Here is a 24,353-nt window from a genome sequence, read left to right on the forward strand (position 1 = left end):
GAGCGTCTACCTGGTTGGGCGAGGAGCATCTCTTCTCGTAAGACAGCCGGTTGGCGTCGATGGAGAAGCGGAAGCTGGACCTCTTGACGCTGTCCTCGGACTCGGACTTGTGGAACTTGTCGCGGCCCCCCCGCTCCTCCTCCTCCTCCCGCTGCTTCCTCTTCTTCCTCCGGTTGCGCCGCTCCTTGGCGCTCTTGGAGCTCAGCTTCGACGTCGCCGAGGACGACGACCCGGCGGTGGGGCCGCCGCCGCCGCCGCCGCCGCCGCACCCCCTCCCGCCGTACTCCCCGCTCTCGGTGGCTGCTGCTGCCGCGGCAACCTGTCGGCCAATCGGGAAACACGCGCGCGCACACACACACACACACACACACAAAAAAAACACAGTTGTCATGGCGACCCGGCGTGTCTGTCTCAGAAGGCTTTCTCCGTGCGGAGCGGAGGAGAAGCAGCTGAGAGCAGCGGCAGGGACATAAAAAAACAAAAACCTCAAGACGCCTTCTAAATACGGACGTCTGAATGTTTTCATCATGTGTTTATAATATTTATCAAATTAAGAGAGCGACTGTGTGAGGAAATATCATTCTTAACAGGCCACGTGACGCTATGATACGGTGCTGTGTTGATGAAATGCGTCTGGAAAGCTACAGATGTGGACGATTATTAGCGCCAGGATCGTTAAAGAGTCTCTCGTGGCAACAACGGCAGCAACTACAACAACAAAGAAAAAAGGACGGAGCAGAGGTGGAGGTGGGGGGGGGGGGGGGGGGAGGTGCGAAAGGAAAAACAAAAGAGCGGCGATGAGACAGGAGAGGACGTCACGTGGTCCTTGTGAAAAATGAGGGGAGGAAACACCGCTGCCCTCTTGAGGGGCGTCTGTCGTCCGCGGCGGCACGTCCCTCGGTCGCCCTGGTAACCCCGGCTTCGAGCCAGGGAATCAACACCCGTTTTCGGATCGTTTCTCGAACGCGAGGACAAAGAAAGATCTGAAATGTGCCTGCCTGCGCCTCCTCCTGCTGCCTCTTCAGCTGCTCCAGCATGGCCTGGAACTCCTCCTCCTTCTGCTGGGCCTCCTCGATGGTGGCCTGGTTCTGCTCGTCGTAGGCCATGGCCACCACGGCCAGGATGAGGTTGACCAGGTAGAAGGAGCCCAGGAAGATGACCAGCACGAAGAAGATCATGTAGGGCTTCCCCGCCGCGCGCAGGGTCTGACGAAGAAGAAGGTGAAGAAGAAGACGGACACGTTAAAGGGGGTTGAAAGAAGTAATTCGCTGCCCTTCAAAGCTCCTCTTTGTAGCTCAGCTGACACAAAACACCGTGTTCGGCTGTGGTTATCCGGCTGTTCCCGCCGCATTGTGCTCCCAGTACAAAGTGACACACCCTTTTTGGGAAAGCTCTTCTGGGATTTGTTTGCACAGATATTTACTAGGCTAGACGAGGTTAAAAGGCTTTATTTTATTTTATTTTTTTGCTTGTTTGTGTTTCGAGGTCTCCGCCGAACCTGCTGGTAGAGGTTTTCCCAGAAGTCCTGCGTCATGAGTCGGAACAGGGACAGGAAGGCCCAGCTGAAGGTGTCGAAGCTGGTGTAGCCGTAGTCCGGGTTACGGCCCGCTTTGATGCAGGTGTAGCCCTCCGGGCAGAGGCTTGGAGGACACGCACGGTGTTAGAAAAACAAACGGTCAACGGCACGAGAGGTGCTACTTGTGGCGTTCAAAACAGAAAAACAATCAGGTTAAGTTGGAGAAATCAGTCTAATTGAAGCAGGAACTTTCCCATGGTTCCAGGAACTGTTCCGGGAAGCACCCTCTTTTCTGTTTCTGCAGGAACTGAGAACTATTCGAGATCTTCAAACTTTTTTTTTTTTTTTTTTTAGCTCCTACATCCAAACAGACACTTTTCCAGTGACCGGCCAGACCACCCCCCCTCCCCCCTCGATAAATGCTTCAAATATTAACAATAAAAGGTTTTATCGGCCTTACCCGGCGCCGCTGCCGTTCCCGCAGAGCAGAGCGTCCCGCCGGCCGGGGAGGTAATAGTAATTACCTGGAGGGGGGGGAGAGAGGGGGGGGGGGGGGACGGTCAGTCGGAAGACCTGATGTGAGCGAACAGAACGTGGGAACGGGGAGGACAATGTGTCGTGAGGGGTGGGCGGGAGGAAGGGTGGAGGGGGGGGTGCTGACCACATCATTTCCCTGAGTTTTCGTGCGACGTGTGAATTCACAAACCACCGCGTCCCAAAAAAATATTAATACGAAAAAAAGTTGCGCCAAACGTAAATAAAACCGGAAGGCATTGACTCACTGTCAATAGACCAAACGACAACGTGTTAAATGTTGTTTCGTGAAACATATGTGCCCCGTTTTGAAATTGACGGCAGCAAAACATCCTCAAAAAAGCTGGGACGGGGGGGGGGGGGCAACTAGAGACGGGAGAAGTTGCTGACGTCGGCAAAAACCATAAAAACAGCGTGGCCGGTGACAGACCTGTCGCCTATTTAAAACATTTGGCTCGCAATGAAATTAAAACCACAACGAAGGAGATCCCGAACGGTTGAGCAGCTGAGAGCCCATATAAGGGCCCGACGACAGCGGGACGTGTACCACCAAACTGTCCCAGAGCCACATCGTGAGGCAAGCGTCACTCGTCCCCGTCGGCCGATCGCTTCGTTTCTTCCTCCTCCTCCTCCTCCTCCTCCTCCTCCCGGGTCACAGCTTGTCACGCGGCGCCGTCTCCTCGATATCCGGCCGGCGGATCGGTGACTCACCCACCCTGCCTCCCTAGACCCCCCCCCCCCTTTCCCCCCCACACACGGACGCTTTCAGCTCGACGACGATTGACTCACTCTCGTCGCTGATGTACTCCGTCCAGTTGAAGGTCTCCGTGGCGTTGAGCTCCAGCAGGCCGCCGCCGCCGCCGCCGCCGTCGAGAAGCGTCGCCTCGGCGACGTCACCGCCGCTGCCGTTGCCGGCGGTGGCGTTGCCGTCGAGCGGCAGGCGCACGCACTTCTGCCGCAGGTTGCCCATGAAGAGCTGCAGGCCGATGAGGGCGAAGACGCTCAGGCAGAACACGGTGAGGATCATCACGTCCGACAGCTTCTTCACCGACTGGATGAGGGCGCCCACGATGGTCTTCAGGCCTGGGACGGAGTGAGGGGGAGAGGGGGGGGGCCGGGGGGGGGGGATGGGAGAGACAGGGGACACGGCGGAGCGGTTACCGCCCGGTCATTACAGCCGCGGGCTTCGTGTAGAGGAGGCGCTTCGAGGTGAAAGCGAGCGGCGGGAGGTTCCTGTATGAGACACGACGTCAATACAGGAACACCGTGGATACCCCCCCCCCCATCATCTTTGGGGGGGGGGGGGGCCATCAGTCATGAATAATTTGCTTGTGTGCAAGTAAAACTCTTCTGAGCTCTTCTTTTGTTTTTGTGCAGTCGCAACCCGGAATTACTTGGAAATCAAATCTCGTATTTACGTCCGTATTCTTTGCGTTCCCTCTTTATTCTTCTTCTCTCCGAATGCATTCCAACATCTGGATAATACGAACATCTGCCTGCAGTCGGGGGCTTTTTTTTTTTTTGGTTTGTTTTTTTTGCGCTGCCACAAAAACGGAGCCCAGCGGGAGGTTTTTTTACGCAAAGAGCCAAACGAGGGTTTGCTTGGTGTTTGTTTTTTGTTTTTTAAGTGTGTGATGTGCAGAGTGCGAGGAGGCCACGACACGCAACACTGAACGACACGTGCAACGGGGGAACAAAAACCAGGTAGGGAGGAAACCCTAAACACACAGTTGCTTTGCCACCAGAAAAAACATAAATAAATAAATCTGCTTTTCCAATGTCTCATGCAATAATAAAAAAAAAACAAATAGTGCACAGAAAAGAAAAGAAAATCTACTCGTTAAGGCTCCCAAGGCGAGAATAGATTTCAACCAGGAAGGATTCTGCCTTAAAGGAAAGCGTCTAAAAGCCGAGAATCCCGTCAATCTGTGCGACGAGATTGGAGGCGGATTCCAGCTTTTAAGCCGGCCCTTCGGTGGCGAAGGACGGCGTGAGGGGACGGCGTTCGAAAGGCTTTGAGTGTGTGTGTGTGTGTGTGTGTGTGTGTGTGTGTGTGTGTGTGTGTGGGAATGTTAGCAGGGCGTGAAAAAAATAAAAATAAATAAATAAACGCCAGCTAGCCGCTGTGTAGCGTTTGGGCCCCTCGGTGGCGCTCTCTCACCTGGGATGACTGATATAGTTTTCAGGGCTCGCAGAACCCTGAAGGTTCGCAGTGCCGAGACATTGCCCAGGTCCACAAACTCTGTGACATATCTGTAAGGGGGGTGGGGAGGGTGTGGGGGGGGGGGGGGAGGATGTGGGACACACACAGCACGAGTCAGGCACAAGACAAAGGGGGAGGGAGGGAGGGAGGGAGGACGGCAAAAACGGTCACGCACAGGAGACGGGACGGCAGGAGTTCGCCCCGGGCGGGGCGGGGGGGGGGGGGGGGGGGGGGTGCAGGGTGAGAGGGGAGGGGGTGGGGGCGGAGCTTACCTGGGATGACCGAGATCGTTTTCAACGCTCGCAATACTCTGAACGTGCGCAGAGCGGAAACATTGCCTAGGTTTACAAACTCTGTTATATACCTGCAGGATCAAACGCACAGTTACTGCACAGCACACAGAACAACACCAAAATCTAGTACAGGTAAAGGTGGAGAGGGGGGAGAGGAGGGAGGGGGGGGTGGCGATGAGGTCGCCGTGACGACCGCCGCGGAGGAAGCCCGTAACCCTCCCCACCACCACCACCACCGCCACCCTCCCCGACCGGATTCGGCTCGGTCCCGACGCCTCACCCACCCGTAGCTTCAAAAGTCGCAAAGGGGGAGCTACGATTTGTGCGTCGCCGCGGGCGACCGACTCGTACGTTCTGTCGACGTTCCTGCGACGTGACCCGTCTTTTCTTCTTCTTTTTTTTTCTTTTTATGTTTCACTTCTAGCGGGGTTCAAGTCGGATGAGCGCGGTGAACTTTCTTTAAATGTTATAAAAATCCGCACCGAAGAGCTTCTCAGCTCGGACTGAAAGTGTTTTGGGTAAATTCAAGCCAAAAAGTCTTCTGACAGAAAACAAAGAGGCGACTTTCAGGGAAGACGATGCTGCCGCAAAAAAACACAACCACTTCAAGAAAAATGACTATTTTGAATATCCTATATTTTGGGGGGGTCATTTGAACGCAACGTTTTGTTTTTTTTCATCCTCTGAAAACCCAACTTTTTCCCAGTGATGTCGCCAAGGTCTCCTGGAGCATTTTAAAAGGGCCTCCGTTGCCGATTTCGAGAGTCCGATGCGTGCGTAACTAAGCAACCGGTGACGATCGAGCGACGGAGTTCCACCTTTCTCTGGAGCGTCTCGGGGAAACGGGTCACATTCATGCGACCGTCAACAGAAGCTACGACGCCGAAGGCTTCGATCTCGTGGGTGGGAGGGGAGGGGATGGGGGAGTTGGGGGGGGGGAGGGGTGAGGGGAGGGCGCTTCACATCCATTAAGAGCAGAAGTAGAGATTCCTGGCGACGCCATTGAAAACGCAACGCCGATCTCTCTCTTCCTCGACTTCGTCGGCTGATGAGCATCTCAAACACGTTTTTTTTTTGTTGTTTTTGTTTTTCTAAAATTGGTCGCAATACTTACGCCATGAGGATGACACTGAAATCCAGCCAGTTCCACGGGTCCCGCAGGAAAGTGAACTTCCCCACGCAGAAGCCCCGGGCCAGGATCTTTATGAGGGACTCGAAGGTGTAAATCCCCGTGAATGTGTACCTGGCAAACAAAAGAAGGGAGAGGAAAGGCAGGAAATGAAGAAAAAACAAAACAAACGCACAATAAAAAGCTGCCGTGGGGAGAAATATTGATTCTGGATCTCTATCATACCTAAAAATCACCGCGAACCTTATGTCAATTTTCTTGATAGAAATCTGGATTTTTATTTTTATTTTATTTTTACATTAAAATGCTGCAAAGTCGGTCTGATTTTATGTGGAATTTCCTTCTTTGAGCTGCATTTCTTGTATGAAAGGTGCTCCGCAAATAAAGCTCATTATTATTATTATTATTATTATTACTAATATTCTACGGAGAAAGTTTCCTCCGAAACATGATTAGCTTTGAGGCTAGAGTCCAAAATGAAAACACACAACAACAACAACAACAACAACAACAACAAAAGCGTCTTTGTTTTTTTCCCTCTATGATTTCTAAGCGGATGTTGTTGTTTTTTTTAAACATACAGACATGAGATCCACAAGAAGAAGAAGAAGAAGAAGAAGAAGAAGGAACTCACTCTACATTCTTGGCCCAGTCCGGGGGGTTACTGAGGGTCATGAACGAACAGTTGGTCAGGATGGTGAACATGATCAACATGCTGAACAGCGTGAGGGGAAAAAAAAAAGTCAAGGAACAACCCGCCGTGACCACATCCTCCCCCCCGCCACCCCCCTCCATAACCCTCCCCCATACCCCCCCCCCCCCCCCCCCCCCAACCCGTCCCTCTGTAAGCTTCTCTGGTGGTCTGGGCCAGTTATCAGACCTCTTTTGTCACCCCCGCGAACCCCTGTTTTTCTTTTTGTTGTTGTTGTTGTTGTTGTTTTTTTTAAATCCACAACTGGTGAAAGGATATGAGTGCACTAAGACTCGGATCGCTATCCTCCTCAGAGGGTTGAAGGGGCTGAGGATGTACAAGGCAGGAGTGGCGTTGAAACGGAAGATCGCCTTCCCGCGATTCAATACGATGAAGGTCTGGAAGAGAGAGAGAGAGAGAGAGAGACACACACACACACACACACACACACACACACACACACACACACACACACACACACACACACACACAGGTTAAAGCAGGGATTAGCACTTAGCCCCATTTAGCTTTAAATTCTTAAACTGTTGTGACGACGACGGCGTTAGTGAATCTCATCATATTTTATGTGTCCAAAAACAAACTTATAAAAATGGATTTCTTTATCTTGAAATAATAAAAAAGTCTCAAAAAACTGCATCTAAAAAAAAAAAAAAAAAAAAAAAACCAAGTTGAATTGCATTTTGGAGATAAAACGATCAACGCACTCGACCGCCAGTGGGGGAAGAAAAAAAAAAACGACTTTACGGGAGCGAGAATCGTGATGAAAATCTGTTCGTGTTAAATTCTGATTGCACGAGTTCAAATGAAAAGATCTCAGCCGCGGATTCAAAGTGCTTTAATAACGACCGCACCGGCGAATATCTGTAAAGACTTCATGTGCTTCTCGGCTCGTCTACGTGGGAGGAAATTGCTGCGTGTTCCCTGTAAAGAGTTCGCTGAGAGCTTTTATGAGCTCGGACTAGGGAAGAAAAAAGCGTGAGTCATAACTGGAAGCTGAATCGGTGTCCATAACGACGCCGAGGAGAGCCGTGGTTCCTGCTGTATATATATATATATGTATATATGGCCGGTGGGGTGGAGGCGGAAGGGGGGTCTTTTTAAAATATCGATAAATACAAAAGGCGGGTGGCTGCATCGCTTCCAAATGTTTTCCCTATTGGCCGGCGGCGACCCCGCCCACGGACCTTCTGATTGCCGTAGAAGGTGTCCAGGTCCTCCAGAGGCGTGGACACCAGGTGGGGGGGCGTGTCCCCGTAGATGAAGGGCAGGGACTTGCCCGCCTCCAGGTCGCTGTTGGGCTTGGGCCCGTTGTCGTCGTCGGCGCCGTCGCTGCGGCGGTCCGCCCGCGGTCTCCGGGCCGCCTCCTCGGCGATGCGCCGCTCGATGGCGGCCAGCGACTCGGGGGCGAAGGGGCGGAAGCTGTCAGGTCCGGGCGGTACAAGCAGCTGCGCCATCTTGTCATCCTGCTCCTTCAGAGGGCGGCGGGGGGCTCAGCTGGGACGGGGAGCTGAGGAGGGGATACCGGATGAGAAGGGGGGTGGGGAAAGGGGGGGGGGTCAACTCTATAGTACTATAATATATTATAGTATAAAGACATTAAAAGCCTGCCCATAGAGCCACAGAGAAAAACGTCTTTTTTTAAGCCAGCCCCCTACTGGCCCTCACTGGTATTGCACCTTTAAGGCACTTCAGCATGGGGCTTCACATTTCCGACCCCGGGAGGCGGCGTCTATTTTTACGTACGGTGAACGGCGCCGTCACACCGAGGCAGACGTGACCGTTGATGATTTGACCACGCCGATCGAGGACGCTTTACGGAGACGCATTTAAAAAATAAATACATTTAAATAAATAAAGGCTCGGGCAGAGAGAACAAAATGAAACACATTTCACATGCAAATGTCTCCGAGTGACTAACACCAGTCTGAGCGCCTTCAGTGGGATGTTTGTGCTTTTATAAGCGGCGACTGACGGGGGAAGAAGAAAAAAATAATAATAATAATAATAGTGGACGGATTACAAATTTAATAAGCGTCGTTTCTTCTCTGTTGTGACGTCCGGGTTGGAATATTTCTGAATTAAAAGAAGCGGCGGGAGGTCGCAGGTCTGACGTGGGCAGCTTGAAAAGACGCCGTAATCCTCGGCCTTAATCTATTTATTGCTTTGCGTTTGGCCCTCGGCGGCTTCTGAGGAAGTCCTGGTGTGCTTCTTCCTTCCACTGATAATTAATTGGCGGATAGCCTGGAACCGGGGAATAAATAATAAATAAAATAAAATGAAATGGACTATTTTAGAAGAAAAAAAAAAAACCCAAAAGAGATAAGACAGGTCGTTATGTTTCGGAGACGTCACCGAGGTACGGATGAAAAGTGAACAAGCCTGCTGTTGTGATGCTAACTTCTCCACTCGTGTACCGTTAAACCACAGCAGAGGGCGATGATGTCATCGAAACGTGGGGTGGAGGTGGGGGGAGGTGGAGGGGGGAGGGGGGCGACGTGGAAATAGGTTAAAAGTTCAGATCGGGTCGGTTTTCTCGAATCAGATCTTTTAAGACCGCGGGGACGCCCGCCGACCCCGACCCGCGCCGGTCGCCGCGGTAACGACCCAGCAAAGAGCGAAGCGGACGATTTGTTTCGGCATCTTTCCGCGGACTTGTGGTTCTCCATAGGGCCCCCCAAACCCCCCCACCACACACACACACACACACACACACACACACACACACACACACACAAATCTCTGTTCACGCTAAGCCTCGATCTCTGCCTCTGTAAATGATGGGATGTCTCATGGAACATCATCTGCTCGTGTCCCGGAGACCGCCCGGGGACGCAGTGTCGTGATGCTGCGTCCTGACAGCTTGTCGCCCGCCGGAGTAGGCAGCTAAACCCCCCCCCACCCCCCCACCCCCCCACACACACACCCCAACTAAACTAAACTAAAAAAACAAAACCATTCCTACAGGTCTCATTAAAAAGAAAGCTGTTCAACATACACATAAATACAACCTCCTACAGGTAAACACACAGGGGGGGAGGTGGGGGAGGTGGGGGAGAGGGGGAGGTGAAACGGGGTGAAAGGTCACGACAAACAACAAAAACAAGCCAGCAGATTCTTTGCTCCTCAGCGAGCGTTTTTGTTTTTCGGGACTTGAACTTTTTTCTGCTATTCTTTTTTTTTTTTTTTTGATGTTACGCTTCACAAACATGAGAGAGAGTGCCGAGAAACATGAGCCGCTCCCCCCCACCACCACCACCACCACCACCATCCCCCCTCCACCTCCACCTCCACACACACACAGGCAGATGGCTCACTGTCCGTGGTGCTGAAGAAGCAGCTGCCTCAGGAAGGAGCCCAACAGGTGGAGGACCGTCCCCTGAACGCGTCAGACCCGAGCACCTCCCGTCTTAAACGGTGTCAAAGGGTGGAGGTGGAGGTGGTGGTGGTGGTGGTGGGGGGGGGGGGTAAACGGCAGGAGCACCTCCCCTAATGCTCACGCGACGTCTTTATCGTGACCTTAAACGCACGTTGAGGTCGTTTATTTTCTTCACCCCCCCCCCCTCCCTCCCTCCACCTCCCCTCTGTGTTTACCTGGAGGAGGTTGATAAACATCTGCATGCTACACTTGTATTGATTTTGTATTTAACAGCGACACCACCCAAGAGGTATTAATAGAAGTGTGTGAGACTAGAACAAATAATTAAAAAAAAAAAAAACAGAAATAAAGGAGGAAGGGCGCGTGGCAGACGATACCTTAATTGTTGGAGACGGAGCCGAGGGGGCCGCAGCAGCTGACGCCATGTTGGAAAAAATAAAAAAAAATAAAAAAAAATAAAAGAAGCCGTACTTTTATGTTTCTTCTTCTTTTTTTTTCTTTTTTTTTAAATTTTATTTTTTTTAGCCCTTTCAAAAAAATTTTACCACGAAGAAGAGGCCGTCAAGTCCGCCGCGGCCATCGCGTCGTCTCCGGGTATAACGCACGGCCACCGGCGGGCCACGACGGACAGCTCCGGAGCAAGGCAGCAGCGGTGAGCGACGGTCCGGGGTTGAGGTTTAATCAGTCCCTCGCCCCCCCAACCCCTCCTCACCCTCCTCCGCCCTTGGAAAACCGGCGGTTACCAAACTGAGGTGCGGGGACCACCTGTGGGTCCTCGCGCCTGTCGTTGAAGTGGCTCCGAAATCTTCCGAAAAACGACGAAAATCCTTGCCGCTTTTTTTTATTTTTTTAAATTGGATTATATTTGTATGAAATAATCCATCCATAATCCGCATTTAAGCCATTTAACAGGGTCAAACCTTCCTCTAATGGGAAACATATTAAAAAATAAATAAATAAATAAATAAAAGTGATGAAAAGGTTTCACTCCATTGAGCCGGTGAACGCGTCGGGGCGTGTCCTTTTCCAGATGTGTGTCTCTTACTGCTTGTAATGGATCTGCATCTGCTTCACCAAAAATAGATCCTCTTTGTGTGTGTGTGTGTGTGTGTGTGTGTGTGTGTGTGTGTGTGTGTGTGTGTAGCTTTTCAGGCGGTTCCGCCTCTTTAAACCATCTTTAAATGTCACCTATGTTGTCTTTTTCTCTCCCATCATAATAGCAGGAATAAGGAATAACACACCCGAGAAGAGCCTCGACAGCTCGGAGGACTATCTGGGGGTTTGGTGGTGGTGGTGGTGGTGGGGGGGGGGGGGGGGGGTGTTAATATTTGAAGCCTGTTTCATGTTTGTTTGTCACGACGTTCATTTTTGTTTTTGTTTTTAATTATTGTTTGTTTGGGAGAAAATCAAAATGTAGTTAAAACGGGCACCTTTATGCTCAGTGCTGTGATGAACACGTTTAACAGCGTGAAAGAATGAAGACTACGTTACTTCGTCATTAAAAAAAAATAAAAAAAAATGGAAGGAGAGGATATTTAAAAAATATATATATATGTATGCATCGCACGCGCGCAATTAGCGGAAGAATACCTAACGCGCAATATATATATATATATATATATATATTTGTTTTTGTTTTTTTTAAAAAAGACGTTTCATTCACGATTATATAGATGGAAGAAGAAGAAATAAAACCGAATATAAGTCAGCTGTCACGTCAGGGGAGGGGGGGAAAAAAAAAGGCTCTTCAACCGAAGATGTGGGTACTCACCACCATTACGGTGCCCAGCAGGTGGGAACCCTGGAGGTAGATCCCACATCCGAGAGAATAATCCTTTATTCAAGCCGGTAGCCTGTCACTTCCAGGTTTGTCTCCTCCTTTGTGTTTTTTTTTTCTTCTTCCTCTGCCAGAGATCAGTTCACGGATTTATCATTAAAAGAAAACTGCTCCTTTGATTGTTTTGGTTGTGTTTTTTTTTTTTTTTTTAGCCGCCCTTGCTCTCGCCGTGGAGAAATCAATCCGCGCTTCCGGTTGGTTGGGAATGATGAATGTCCTTAAAAACAGCGGCGACTGTCCACAAGATGGCCTGAAATATCACAGCGGCAGCAACCTGTTGGCAGACAACAACACGTGGGAATGGTCTTATTATTATTAGTAGTAGTAGTATTATTATTATTTTCAAGTGCAAGTCAGATTGGGAAAAACAAAAACACTTTATAGCCTATTTGTAATTTAATTCATGCTTTTATTTTGGTAGGCGCTTGTCCTATTATTGGCAGCACTTTAAAAATCCATCCTCCCGGTAAATTAGCATTGAATAATATACTTTTTTTTTTTGTTTAATTTGTTTACTATAAAGCCATATAACAGCGGGGTTTTTTTTTTTTGTTTTTTTTTTTTTTGGACGAAATAGTTCCAAAACAATCCAAGTTATTTCAATTAAATTTGACTTTTTACTGATTACTACAAAACCCTAAAAGTTCATTAATAAGTTTACAACTCTCTACGTATCACAGCTGCTCAGTGATGTTGCAGCATATTGATGGGGTTTCACTTTTTCTTATTTGTTTACATAATCTATTTGAATTTGTAGGATATTTACTATTTTGCCGAGATGGAGGTGGAGATGAGGTTGTTGTTTTTTTTTTCAGGCACGCGGAGACCACACGTCCAGACGTCAAGCGTGCTGGACTATTGTCTCGCGGTTTATTTCTTGTATACTGATGCCCCCTGCTGGACAGTCTGGCACATTACATCAAGACCCTAATGACGTAATACTATGGAAAAGTTTATTCTCTGAAGTTGTCAAACTTTCGTATAATGAGAGTAAAGCCTATATAGGATGTCACCGGCACAATAGACAGCCAAAAAAAAAAAAAAATATATATATATATATAAATTCTATTATAAGATGCATTAAAAGGGAAGAGGCCACTTAAACCACGGCAAACGTGAACTTCCTGTTCCGGAGTCCAGCTCTCGGTTCTTATTAAAGTGTAATCTCACTAAACACATAAAAAATTATTTTACAAATGCACATATTATATTATATTATATTATATTATATTATATTATATTATATTATATTAAATCTACACGCCTTAACAGAGTCCTCCCTTACATTTCTCAGGAACGCTTTGGAAGGACACACGTGTGTTTATTAACCGTGGTCTTGAACAATAACAAAATACAAATAGTTCCACACTAATGTGGATATTTCCCAGCTACGTGATGACCTCTGGCCTTGACCTCCAGGGAGAGAGACTGAAATCAGGCTTCACCCTTTAACGGCCCTAACCCTCGTCCCAGAAAAGAATAGAATTCTAAAAAGCGTTAAAAATAAATAAATAACTTCGAGCACTTCAAGCTGAAGTGAAATAAACCAGATGTGACTCCAAAGAAATAAAAAATAAAAATAAAAAAGCCGACGTGTTACACGTTTTCTATCAGATAATCAGAAAGAAACAAAATAAAAACCGGAGTTCTACTCAAATGCGTCTGTTATCGATGCTTTACCCCGAGCGGGGTCACGGTGGGGGGGCAGGGGGGGCGGAGCCTATCTCAGCTCAACCTGGAGGACCAACACACACAGAGACAAACGGGGAGACAAGACCATTAAGAATCACCAATTAACCTGACATGCATGTTTGGTTGTTGTTTTTTGGATGTAGGACCCAGAGAGAACCACATGTAGACTCTGCCCAGGCCCGGATTTGAACCCAGAACTCCCCCTCCCCCCGTGAGAGGCGACATCCTTGACCACTGCACCCCCCCCCCCCCCTCCCTTTCTTTCTTTCTTTTTTTTAAATTTTATTTATTTTTTATTATTTCCTCTCGAAGGAAATGAACGCGGCAACAATATGAGCTCATTTCCTCGCTTTTGAATGTAAACTCAGGAAGCGCAGAACATTTATAGAAAGAATCCAAAGAAAATGTACACACACACACACACACACACACACACACACACACACACACACACACACGTGTACGAGGGTCGCAGGAAAGCGACGAAGCCCGAACGAGGCTCCCAAATTCATCACGCCGCTGCTAATGAAACGAGAGCTGGTTCGATCTTCCAGGTGTAAATATCTGCAACGTCAGCAGATCTCATCCCTTCGGTTCAGAGCGCGCTTCCTCAGACTCCACGACCAGATTAGGAGATTACAGTCGGTCGTGGACGTGTCTGCAACCCCCCCCCCCCACCCCACCCCACCCCCCCGTGCTTAATTTGATTAAAACTCCCACTTAGCAGCCGGCCTACTGTACGTGCAGGTGAGCCGCGTCCGCCCGTAGCTGACGGCCATCATGTTTCACACGTTTACTACCTTAGCTTAGCATTAGCGTGCTAACATTTGCTAATTAGCGCAAAACAGAGTTCATCTGAGGCAAATCGGCAACCTGCCTTTGGTATTTGATCCAAAAGTATAATAAATAAACCAAAAGTAGCTTATTGGACCAACTGAAGTTGTAGCCACGCCAGCTAAATATACCAAAATAGAAACACTGAATACACAGAACGGTAGTTGCTCTTATTTTGCACAGTACGCAGCAACTTTCTGTGAAATAAAATAGTTTTAAGTGTGTTTGTTAATCTCAAAAATTCACTTTTAATTAAATTAAATTACTATTGAATTTACTGGGGGAAAAAAAATTACAATTATTATTATGAAGTTGCCTCAAGAAACAGAAGCCTCCCTCCTTAGACCCTCATTGTGAGATTCCCATCTGCACTGCAATGCCTCACAACACGCCTTCAGCTCGTGACCCTCTAAATTTAGACGGTGACCTCTCGGGAGGTCGCGAACCCACTGGTTGAGAACCAGTACTTCAAAGTGTTCCCTTGAAGTTATTTTCAGTCCACACGCTCTTATTTCAGGCAGTATTTTGAGCCACTTTATTTAGGATTTGCCCCGGAGGGGAGGCCCACGTGGGCGCTGGACAGCGTGATGGACTACAGCTGATCAGCAGTCATTTATCCAGATCCTACAGAGAAGCTTATGTGGATTAGAGGCCTTTTTTTTAAAAATTGTATTTATTTGTTTACAGTCTTTAACATTGATGTGGTTACGGGGTAGAGCTTTGCAGACTTGGTTCAACATGTCACCGAGGTCTCCACAACCACATGACACAAACACAGACATGCAAAGTGCTGTCACATGACTGGGCAGGGCCTGAAGGTGTGGCAGGCTTCTCCCGTCTGCTAAACAAGGGATTACACCGACATCATTTCCTGCTCCCTCCTTCCTCTTACCTTCCTAATATACAGGAGAGGAACCTGAAGGAGAATGGGAACGATCTGTGGGCACAGGTGAGCGTAAACGGCTGTAGATTTATAGTTATTGAAGTGTTGTTGTTGTTTTTTTTATGTAGTGGCATGAAGAGACGCAGATTTAAAAAAAGGAAAAAAAAAAAGAAGCACTAATCCCTCTTTGCTGGAGAAACAGAGTAATCTTATTTAGACCTCAGCATTACTGCTTGGACAACATGGCCGAAGGCAGACGGGTTAGACCTGTTATGTCATTAACATACATTTGTTGATGGCTGTCCGGCAGGCTTCAGTTTCACCAGATTATTTCATCATTATTATATTATTAGTTTTTAATATAATGTACTTTTGTAATTTCAATAAGCTAACCTATAAAAAAAAAAATTTAAAAAAGCAATTTTGCAGTATAAATATATAAATAAGCTGCTAAAATAATATTTATTTTATTATTTACATTTGTTATTGTTTATATTCTAACTTCAATGTAATTTATTATAAATATATGTTTGTTTGTTTTTAAAAGTAGTTCGTCTATATATTTGTTTAAAAAAATAATAATAATAAATAAATTTAAAAAAAAAAAAAATATATATATATATATATATATATATCAAATGACGTCACGAGCCCGTTTTCACGTTGCAGTTTGCTTTAAGTTTGGCAAGCGTACTCTTGTCACGTCAGTGTGCACGCGCGCGCGGAGGAAAAAGGGGGGGAGGAGGGGGGGGGGCGCGTGTGAGTTAATGAACAAGACACACACACACACACACAGCTGTTTTGTCGGCACGCGCCGCTGAACTCTCCTCGCTTAAAAATACACTCGCAGAGGGCGTCGCCGTTTTTTTTTTTTTTTTTTTTTTTTTTTTTTTTTAATCGGTGCGGTGGCAGAGACCCACGGAAGGTCAAAGGTGAAGACGCAGAGTGTTTTTAAATCCCCGGAGAAGGAGCGTCCCTTAAATGCACCCAGACGGTCGTCGGTCAGAGGCGGAGGTTGCTCCGTTAATCTTTACAGGTAAACACGTCAAAAGTTATCGTTTGGTGTTTGCAGCTTTCAGGGACGCATTTCTCGTGTGGGAGTTTTGGATGTTTTTGTTTTTTTTGACACAGTGTAACGTTTGAGGAAACTTTTTTGCAGGTAACGGTTGACATTTAACGCTTTTTTTTTTCTTTTTTCTTAATTTAATAAAAAAAAAAATAACAAAATAAAAAGGTTAATCTGTAAATATCAACAACACCCGCAAAGAGGAGCGCCGTCATGGCTTTTGAATAAAGTTGAATCAGAAGTTTGGAGTCGATTAATAGTCTGTGCGGTAAAATAAAGCTCAATAATCCGTTTTAATTATTGTTTAAATTGCTAATTTATGAGCCGAAATGGCCAAAATAGGAGTATTTGCTGATTTTCTTTGTCTTTTGGAGAGTTCAAATTAGAAAAACAAACGGTTTGCTGATATTTTACACACCAAATAATTGCACTGTCGTTTAATTTGATATTATTGTCTTTGATGTTATTCTTTTATTTGTATACAACATAAATAAAATTTAAAAAATTCCCCTCGGGGATTAATAAAGTAACTACCTAACCTAACCTAATACTGTGTATTTTTTACTTTTTTTTTTTCTAGATATTTTTTACTACCTCTATTTTAATTGTGATTTGTATTGCATTTATTTATTTATTTACATGCAGCTGTAGCAGAAAAACAATATCTGTCTCTAGCCAAATAAATAACATGAAAGAATGAAAATAATCACCGGCTGCAGCCCCACAGGGAACAACAAATCTTTTAGCCGTTCCAAGCAAGTGTGTGTTTTCTTCGAGCCGCTGCAAGACATCTCAGCAGCGTGTCGCCCCCGGCGACGTGGTTTCAGGTAATGTATAGATACATATATCCACGAGATACCCCGTTGAAAGAGCTGCGTTGCGTGTCGTCTTGCCAGGAGGTTGACCTGACGCCAGACAAAAGAAAAAAAGAAAAGCCCGTCGAGGATGGACCACGAGCAGGTGAATCCGCTGGAGAGGGACCACTCGCTGCGCGTGGTGCTGCCGGGCGGGGTGGAGAAGAACGCCACGGTGCACGGGAGGTAGGTCCTACCGCTCCCCCCCATCTCCCCTCCCCCAAAAAAAAAAAAAAAAAAAAAAAAAAGGGTTTACAGGGATTTTTGACCAGATTCTTTGTTTTGTTTTGTGGTCTTTGTAGTAAAGCGGTCATGGACCTGCTGGTGACGCTGTGCGCCAGCTACCACCTGAATCCCTCCGACTACACCGTCGAGGTCCTCTCCGCCAACAGGGACAACGTCAGCTTCAAACCCAACTCCCCCATCGGCTCGCTGGAGGCGGAGAAGATCGTGCTGAGGTCCAGAGGCGCGGTGGAGGAGAAGATCAGGAGGCCGTACATGCCAGAGGTTTAAAAAAAAAGAAATAAATAAATACAGATTAAAAAAAACAACAAAAGTTACTTCGTCGGATGATGTCGTTTGTCTTTCGCAGGCGACGGTGCGACTGCTGATCAACTACAACAAGTCCCACAAGACGGTGGTGCGAGTGAATCCCCGGCTGCCGCTGGCGACGCTGCTGCCGGCGGTGTGCGACAAGTGCGAGTTCAACGTGGGGACGACCGTCCTGCTGAGAGACGGACGCTCCGGAGAGACGCTGGACCTGAGCAGGACCCTGAACGAGCACGGGCTGAGGGAGGTGTTCGCCAGGGACACGGCGGGGAAGGAGCCCGCCGACCACCGGCCCGGGGCGGCCGAAGCGGGTGCGTGCAAAGCGGTCGCCGTGACAACGGTGCCCCTTCTCAATTTTACATTAAAAAAAAAAAAAAAAAAAAATACTCGCTTAAAACTTGAAAAATGTACAACGCCAATAATTTACACACCATATATACATTATACCTTCTGCTGTATAAATACCTGCTGTACTTGTTGTTCGTGTCCCATCTGACCTGATTCGTCTCGCGTTGTCATGCCGACAGAGGTCGCCTCGCCACCTCCGCTACAAGGTAACGCACGGGACAAACCAAAAAGGGGGCGGGGCATGTTGAGGCGTTGTCGCCGCGTATCGTTTACTGACGTGGGTTTACGCTGCGTAGAGCTGCCCAAGAAGGAGCAGAAGGAGCAGAAGGAGCAGAAGGAGAACACGGGCTTTCTCAGCTTGTTCAGACGACGGAAGAAGAAACACGAAGCGGTGCGTTGTCGTGAAAATGATTATTGCAGATGTTTGTGTGTGTCCCCCCCCCCCCCCCCGATTGTGATCCAGATGTGCATCTGTCTCTCCGTAGGAAGGGGAAGTGAGCGTCCCGCCGGCTCCCGGCCTCGGCGAGCGAGCGGGAGTCGGTTTGGAGTCGGACGGCGTCTCCTCCTCCAACGCGCTGCCGGCGGACGGGCCCAAGAAGAGACGAGCGCCGCCGCCGCCGCCGGGAGCGTCGCTGAGCCTCACCAACAACCTCAGCAGCTGCAGTCTGGGGGGAGCACAGGTAGTGGGGGGGGGGGTTTCACTTCCTCATCCACTCCTCCCTCTTCTTCTACTTCTTTTTGTTTTTCCTCTTCTTCTTCTCCCTCTACTTCCTCTTCTTCTCCCTCTACTTCCTCTTCTTCTTCCTCTACTTCCTCTTCTTCTCCCTCTACTTCCTCTTCTTCTTCCTCTTCTTCCTCTTCTTCTACTTCTTCTTCCTCTTCTTCTACTTCTTGTAATTGTAATTTAAAAACAACTGTAAAAAATAATAAACACCAGTGTTTCCCCCGATATATAACAAATTGATTGAAGACACCCCCCCAAAAAAAGAAAAATCCTCAAAATGAAGCACATGATCCTAAAAAAAAAAGCCAAACAAATGCCCTTGTTTTCTGTGCAGACGTCTGCGGAGTCGACATTAAGGAGCACCAAGAGGAGGGCCCCCCCCCCGCCTCCCTGCGCAAACCCCCTCCAGGAGCTGCAGGTGGACGCTGGCGATCGAGGTACGAACCTTCATTACTTAAAGCTGCACCTTAAAACCAAAAAAAAAAAAAAAAAAAAAAGCAGAAATCAGCCATTTATATGGTTTTAAAATCAGCCCAGCTGTGCGTTTATTCCGCCACCTGGTGGCGACGGTGAGAAACAGCACGGGAGCTGGAAGTGTCCCCCCCATACCCTCCTTGTGAAATAATCACAAGTTGGCCTTTTACAGTATTATGTAACAGAGCGGGCTGGATTCTCCTATCAACCCCCCCCCCCCCTCTCCCACCCCTCACCTCCCTTTTCCAGCCGTCGGCGAGAGGTCGGGAGAGAGATTGAAGATAAATCGAGATTAAAATGTCAAAACGCCATCGAAATAGAAGATTTAGCGGTTAAATCCACGTCGCTTTTTTATTTTTTTTTTTTGTTATCAGCCGTTCAACCCCCCAATTAAAGTGACCCGCGCGCCTTGTTCATACAACATATTGGCTTGAGATAAATCCCTCTATTGTCCGAGCTTTTCATTCCCCGGTATTAAGTCTGTCTGATGTGCCCCCCCCCCCTCCCCCTACCCCCACCCCCCCCACCCCGCCCCGGGTTCAGGCGTCTCCTCTCTCTCTCTCTCTCCTGTCCTGATCTGCTTTCTCGGGATCTGGAATTTACAACCAGCGGGCCACGTCAGTTCGGAGCAGGAAGTGACCATATTTGGTCACTTTATTTAACTTCGTTTCACGAGACAGGTTGAACGGGAGTCTACGGAGGCCGTAACCCGTCGATCAAACAGACACGCCCCCACCGCCCCCCCCCCAAAAAAACAAACAAACAAAAAAACAACAACTTTTAGAAGCTTATTTCCTAATTAACGATGGGATTATTATAATATATAACTCGGGGAGAAATTTGATTGACTTGAGAGAAGTCGAACGGGAGTCTATGGAGGCTTTTTTTAATTTTTTGTTTTGGAGCCGACCTCTAGTGGCGCCCGGTGGTATTGCAGCCTCTTTTCTTTTTCTTTTTTTTGTTTTGCTACGAACACTTGTATACACAGCCAACGGATCGGGCGGGTTTTAATTAACGACCACATCGCCGTCGTCGTGGTTTCACTCCCACGCTGCTGCCGAGCCGGTGTCAACATGAGGCTAGGAACAAAAAAACAACAACAACAACAACTCCCCGACCTCCCACACTTCCCTAATCGCAGGCCGGAAATTCCTCGGAAGCTGTAAAACCTTGTTTAAACCTTTTTCTCTCCTCCCTGCTTCCAGACTCTTGCGCTCCCTGAACGAGGTGATTGAGGGCTGCTGCTTTTCCTCTTCCTCCTTCCGCCACCTCCTCTTCCTCCTCCTCCTCCTGCGTCGGCCTCCTCTTCCTCACTCCCATCTTAGTGGCTTTTCCTGGATGCGTGTCACGCTCTATATTTGTTCTGTTTTTTGTGTTTTTTTAAGTCGTCTGCTTGTTCTGTACCTTTTTTTTTTTTTTGTCTTTTTAAGTTTTTGTTCTTTTTCTTTTGTGCGTTTTCCTTTTAATAGGTTTGATTTTTGAAAACTTATTATCGTGCCATTTTATTCAAAACGAAGTCAGATAACTAAGGAGGACTTGGTCAAATGTATTCACTCGGCTCGTTAATGAGGAATTATAATTTTTTCCAGAAGCCCTTTGTAAAATTATAATTGCTCTCTTTCCCAATATCACATATTTCACTTTGAATATTTCTTTCTTTCTTTCTTACCTACTTCTTCCTGTTGTATATTCATGTTTGTTTTTTATTATTTATGTCCTTTTATCTTCTTTTGCTTTTCCATTTACACAATATTATTTTTTATGTGCAGATTTTCTAAAGCACTCCACGGTATTTCTTATTTTAATAAAACTGACTGTTTTAAATGTGTAATTTGTAATTCCATTTAAAAATGTGTTCGTGTCTGAATTCATCGAAACATGTTTTCCTTTTTTTTTTTTTTTGTCATTTTGGGGTTGTAAATGGAGATTAAATGGGTAAAAAAAAATAATACAGATTTTATTCAATTAAAGTTAAATTTACAATGCAAATGATGTTTGTGTTTACTGTGCAGCATCTTAATTTGAAATGTGGCGTTTTATTTTGAAAAATCGCAACCAAAGGCTTGTTTTCTAAGTGTTTCCTGTTTCCCCAGGCGGCGTAGAGTCCCTGAACGCGGCGGAGGAGCTCGGACGGAGCGACGAGTCCGCCTCGGTGAAACTGTCTTTGTCTTCGTCGCCGCGTCTGTCCCGGCCGCCCCCGTCCTCCCGCCCGTCCCTGGCGTCTCACCTCCACAGGGTGGCCGACCCCTATCTGCCGTCGGTCCGGGGGAGGGACCTCTCCGACTACCGCGACGCTCTCGCCAAAGTCCTGACGTCCTCCGTCTCCAAGGCAACGCTGGTGCAGCGTCTGAAGGGCTCCGCCTCCTTCCCGAGATTTCACCACAGCTCCGCCTCCTTCTCGCCGGCGACGCGGCCGGACGACGGCGTCCTCTTGGCGGAGCTCGAGTCCGTTCTGAGATCGAACCTCCTGAGGGAGAGCGAGTGGGAGGGTCCGGCGTCCAGGAGGGGGACGACCACGTTCACGGTGGTTCCGCAGAAGAAACCGGAGCGGCTCCAGATATCGATAGAGGAGAGGGAAGCGCCTCGCGAGGAGGCGCAGGAGGAGGAGGAGCCGCCTTCTCCCGTCAGATCAGATTCACCGAGTCCAGAACCTCCGACTCAGCAGATTCAGGCGCCTGACGACGACGACGATCTACGCGATTTGGACTCTCAGAACGGTCCTCAGTCGGAGGTTGAGGACGCCGCCGGAGAGCGGTCGGAAGAGGAGGAGGAAGAGGAGGAGCCGGAGCCCGAGGCCACATCTCGCGTCGCCCGAAGCCCGAGCGACGACGTGGACCCGTGCGGTCCCTGCGCCGAGGAGGAGGAGGAGACCTCCGAGGAGGCACGAGAAGAAGAGCGGCAGGAGGAGGTCGGCTTCCCTCCTCCTCCCCCGCCGGTCTTTTTTAACGAGGACGCAGAAGGCCCCCCGTCCCGATTCTCCCAGGCGGTGGCGATGGCCGTCCAGAAGTCCCGTCTCCAGAGTCTGGTTAAACGTTTGGGCCCTCAGAGGTCCGGCGGTCCGGACTTCCCGTCGCCGCCCAGGTCCACGTACCAGTACGGTGAGTTCTCTGCCACCGCGGTCGTTCTGGAGTCCAACCTGTAGGTCAGAAAGATACGTTTGATTACTCGAGAGTTACTCCGTAAATCTGTCGACGTTCCTCGTCCAATCACATTCACAGACCTCCCGCTTTAAGCCAATCGGCTGTCAATATTTTCTAAGTCTGGTTACCGGCAGAAAACTAATAAGAAGGAGCGACTCGAGCTAACAAACACCGAGATAACTTTTTACGGGAGAAGTTGAACGGGAGGCTTTTTTTTTTTTGGAGCCGACCTCTGGTGGCACTCGGTGGTATTGCAAGCTTTCCGCATCGGCCTCATTTTTCAGGAACACTTTGGACGTCACCCTGAAGGATTTTCTCTTGTTTTTCTGCCGCAGGTGCCTGAGCTGCTTCCTCGCCGTGTTTATGACTCTGCAGAAAAAAAAAAAAACGAAAGGTCAGCCGACGACTTCCCGAAGAACCGTTGCAGTTTTTTCCCCGCGTTTTTTTTTCCAGTTTTCGTGCCGGACAAACCTCGTTTGACCCTTTATGTTCGCAGGTTAAACAAATTTTTGTTTTGCGCGTGTGTGTGTGTGTGTGTGTGTGTTGCGGAGAATGCCAAACGTACAGGACGCGAGTTGTTGAACCGACGATATCCTGTTTTTGTTTTTCCTTTTACATTTTCATTCAACGTGTGCCAAGACGGACGTAAACGCTGACGTGAGCTTTTTTTTTTTCTCTCTCTCTCTTCTCACTCTGTGTAAAACAAAAGCAATTGTAGACTTATTTTATGTTGAATTTTTCTCCTCTCAGGATGTACTTTCAGACGTGTGGGGAAAAAAAAAACAACCTTCAACTGTGTCGTTTGGTTTTTGGCCAGCAGGTGGCAGAAGAGCATTGAATATCCTCACAGCCTCTTTATTTGTGAGGTCTTTTTTTTTTTTTTTTTTCTACATCGAGTCTACTCTGATGGACATATTTGTACTTATGTTTCACAGAAATAATCACTTGAATTGTTTTACTCAGCAGCCGCAAACGATCTGACGCTTTATTCCGTTTTAGGATTCTTCTCTCTGTATCTTCTTTTTTTTCTCGGTGTAATATTTAATGTGAATTTCTGCGTTTTCCAGCAACAAAAACGTAAAAAAGAATCTTTGTTGAAGCGATCTGCTTTTTTTTTTTATGCCAAGCATTTCCAGCACCTTTCCTGAATAAACTCGAGTCCACTTTGCTCGCATGCACACACACTTGTTATGTCTTTAGCGGACCCCCCTTTACACCTCGGGGCAACACGGCGCAGCTATACTTGGGTGCCAAAAGAAATCCGCACTACTATACGTATTGATCCGGCCCTGGCCTTGGAGAAACAAGCAAGGAGCTGTGCGAGGTAGAAGACCTCGCCAGAACCGCCTGTGGCTAAAGCTCCTTGTTTGCCAGGCCTGGACTGAGTGGGCTCGCTTCAAGACTCTCTCTCTCTCTCTCTCTCTCGCTCTCTCTCTCTCTCTTTGCTCCACCTGAGGAGCGAGAGAGAGAGAGAGAGAGAGAGAGAGAGAGGAGGACCGGTTGCGTGGTGGATGATGGGAGGTGACCGTTGACCCTGTCGTGTTTCCGCGGCGCTCCCCCCAGAGGGGGCGCCCGGCCCTCAAGGGCACAGCCGTGTCACACCGCCGTTGTCATGGAGAATGCCATTACCGCCCCCTAAGGGAGGGAGAGAGAGCCACGTCTAACGTTTTTATATATATATTTTTTATTTTATTTTATATATATATATATATATATATATGGAAAAAAAAAGGCTGCAGGAGAAGAAGCTTTTTTTTCTGCCCAAAGCAATGATGTCCAAATGTAAGTGACAACTCTGGCATTATCCTTTTTTTTTTTTTTTCTTAAAGCAGAGAAAAGGTTGAATTCCAACCCGATGTTCATGATTACACACACACACACACACACACACACACACACACACACACACACACACACACACACACACACAAAAAGGAAAAGCTGGATTCATAACGCGGCGTAACAAGGAAATGCTACTCTGTCACGTACGTTTACGATCCAGCGCGTGACGTCGAAACCTTTGAAGAAAAGAGGGGGGGGGGGGGGGGGGGGAGAGGTTCGGGTGGACGAATGTCTCGGGAGACGATCCTGGAGGACAATTTGGTCATTTAGGGACAACTTTACGATCCTGTTAAACACACACTTCGAGCTTTCATCCTGTTACCCTCCAAAATAAAACATACAATTAA

General features: G+C 47.9%; 2 protein-coding genes across 12 annotated transcripts in view; one reads left to right on the forward strand and one right to left on the reverse strand.

The window, feature by feature from the left end:
• Nucleotides 1-11,795, reverse strand: part of scn1lab (sodium channel, voltage-gated, type I like, alpha b) — a 28,618-nt gene extending 16,823 nt beyond the window's left edge. For 3 of the 9 annotated variants that reach the window (XM_069148439.1, XM_069148436.1, XM_069148433.1), the window contains exons 1-11: nucleotides 11,535-11,795; nucleotides 7,572-7,894; nucleotides 6,646-6,764; nucleotides 6,310-6,399; nucleotides 5,661-5,789; nucleotides 4,212-4,303; nucleotides 2,840-3,133; nucleotides 1,977-2,040; nucleotides 1,499-1,640; nucleotides 999-1,205; nucleotides 11-319 (exon numbers count right to left, since the gene is read on the reverse strand). In XM_069148439.1, coding sequence (XP_069004540.1) covers nucleotides 11-319; nucleotides 999-1,205; nucleotides 1,499-1,640; nucleotides 1,977-2,040; nucleotides 2,840-3,133; nucleotides 4,212-4,303; nucleotides 5,661-5,789; nucleotides 6,310-6,399; nucleotides 6,646-6,764; nucleotides 7,572-7,841 — 1,716 coding nt within the window. In that variant the 5' untranslated portion in view covers nucleotides 7,842-7,894; nucleotides 11,535-11,795. Of the gene's footprint in view, nucleotides 1-10; nucleotides 320-998; nucleotides 1,206-1,498; nucleotides 1,641-1,976; nucleotides 2,041-2,839; nucleotides 3,134-4,211; nucleotides 4,304-4,525; nucleotides 4,618-5,660; nucleotides 5,790-6,309; nucleotides 6,400-6,645; nucleotides 6,765-7,571; nucleotides 7,895-10,140; nucleotides 10,450-11,534 lie in introns of those variants that run through there. The other 6 variants (XM_069148437.1, XM_069148435.1, XM_069148431.1 and 3 more) reach the window with 4 other exon arrangements.
• Nucleotides 11,796-14,991: 3,196 nt separating this feature from the next.
• On the forward strand, nucleotides 14,992-23,344 carry LOC138197596 (cordon-bleu protein-like 1). 3 transcript variants are annotated; one of them, XM_069148428.1, is made up of 9 exons: nucleotides 14,992-15,075; nucleotides 16,972-17,115; nucleotides 17,232-17,436; nucleotides 17,522-17,789; nucleotides 18,006-18,032; nucleotides 18,123-18,217; nucleotides 18,312-18,506; nucleotides 18,885-18,987; nucleotides 21,118-23,344. In XM_069148428.1, the coding sequence occupies exons 2-9, from the start codon at nucleotides 17,021-17,023 to the stop codon at nucleotides 22,164-22,166; spliced, it is 2,037 nt and encodes a 678-aa protein (XP_069004529.1). In that variant the 5' UTR covers nucleotides 14,992-15,075; nucleotides 16,972-17,020; the 3' UTR covers nucleotides 22,167-23,344. The 3 variants fall into 3 exon arrangements, with proteins under 3 accessions (XP_069004529.1, XP_069004527.1, XP_069004528.1); XM_069148426.1 differs by having other exon boundaries at nucleotides 18,006-18,217; XM_069148427.1 differs by lacking the exon at nucleotides 14,992-15,075 and adding an exon at nucleotides 15,974-16,045 and having other exon boundaries at nucleotides 18,006-18,217.
• The last annotated feature ends 1,009 nt before the right edge of the window (nucleotides 23,345-24,353 follow it).

This window comes from Embiotoca jacksoni, unplaced genomic scaffold (assembly GCF_022577435.1).
Source record: "Embiotoca jacksoni isolate LCO1_2020_lvr unplaced genomic scaffold, fEmbJac1.0.p SCAF_143, whole genome shotgun sequence".
Classification (NCBI taxonomy): Eukaryota; Metazoa; Chordata; class Actinopteri; family Embiotocidae; genus Embiotoca; species Embiotoca jacksoni.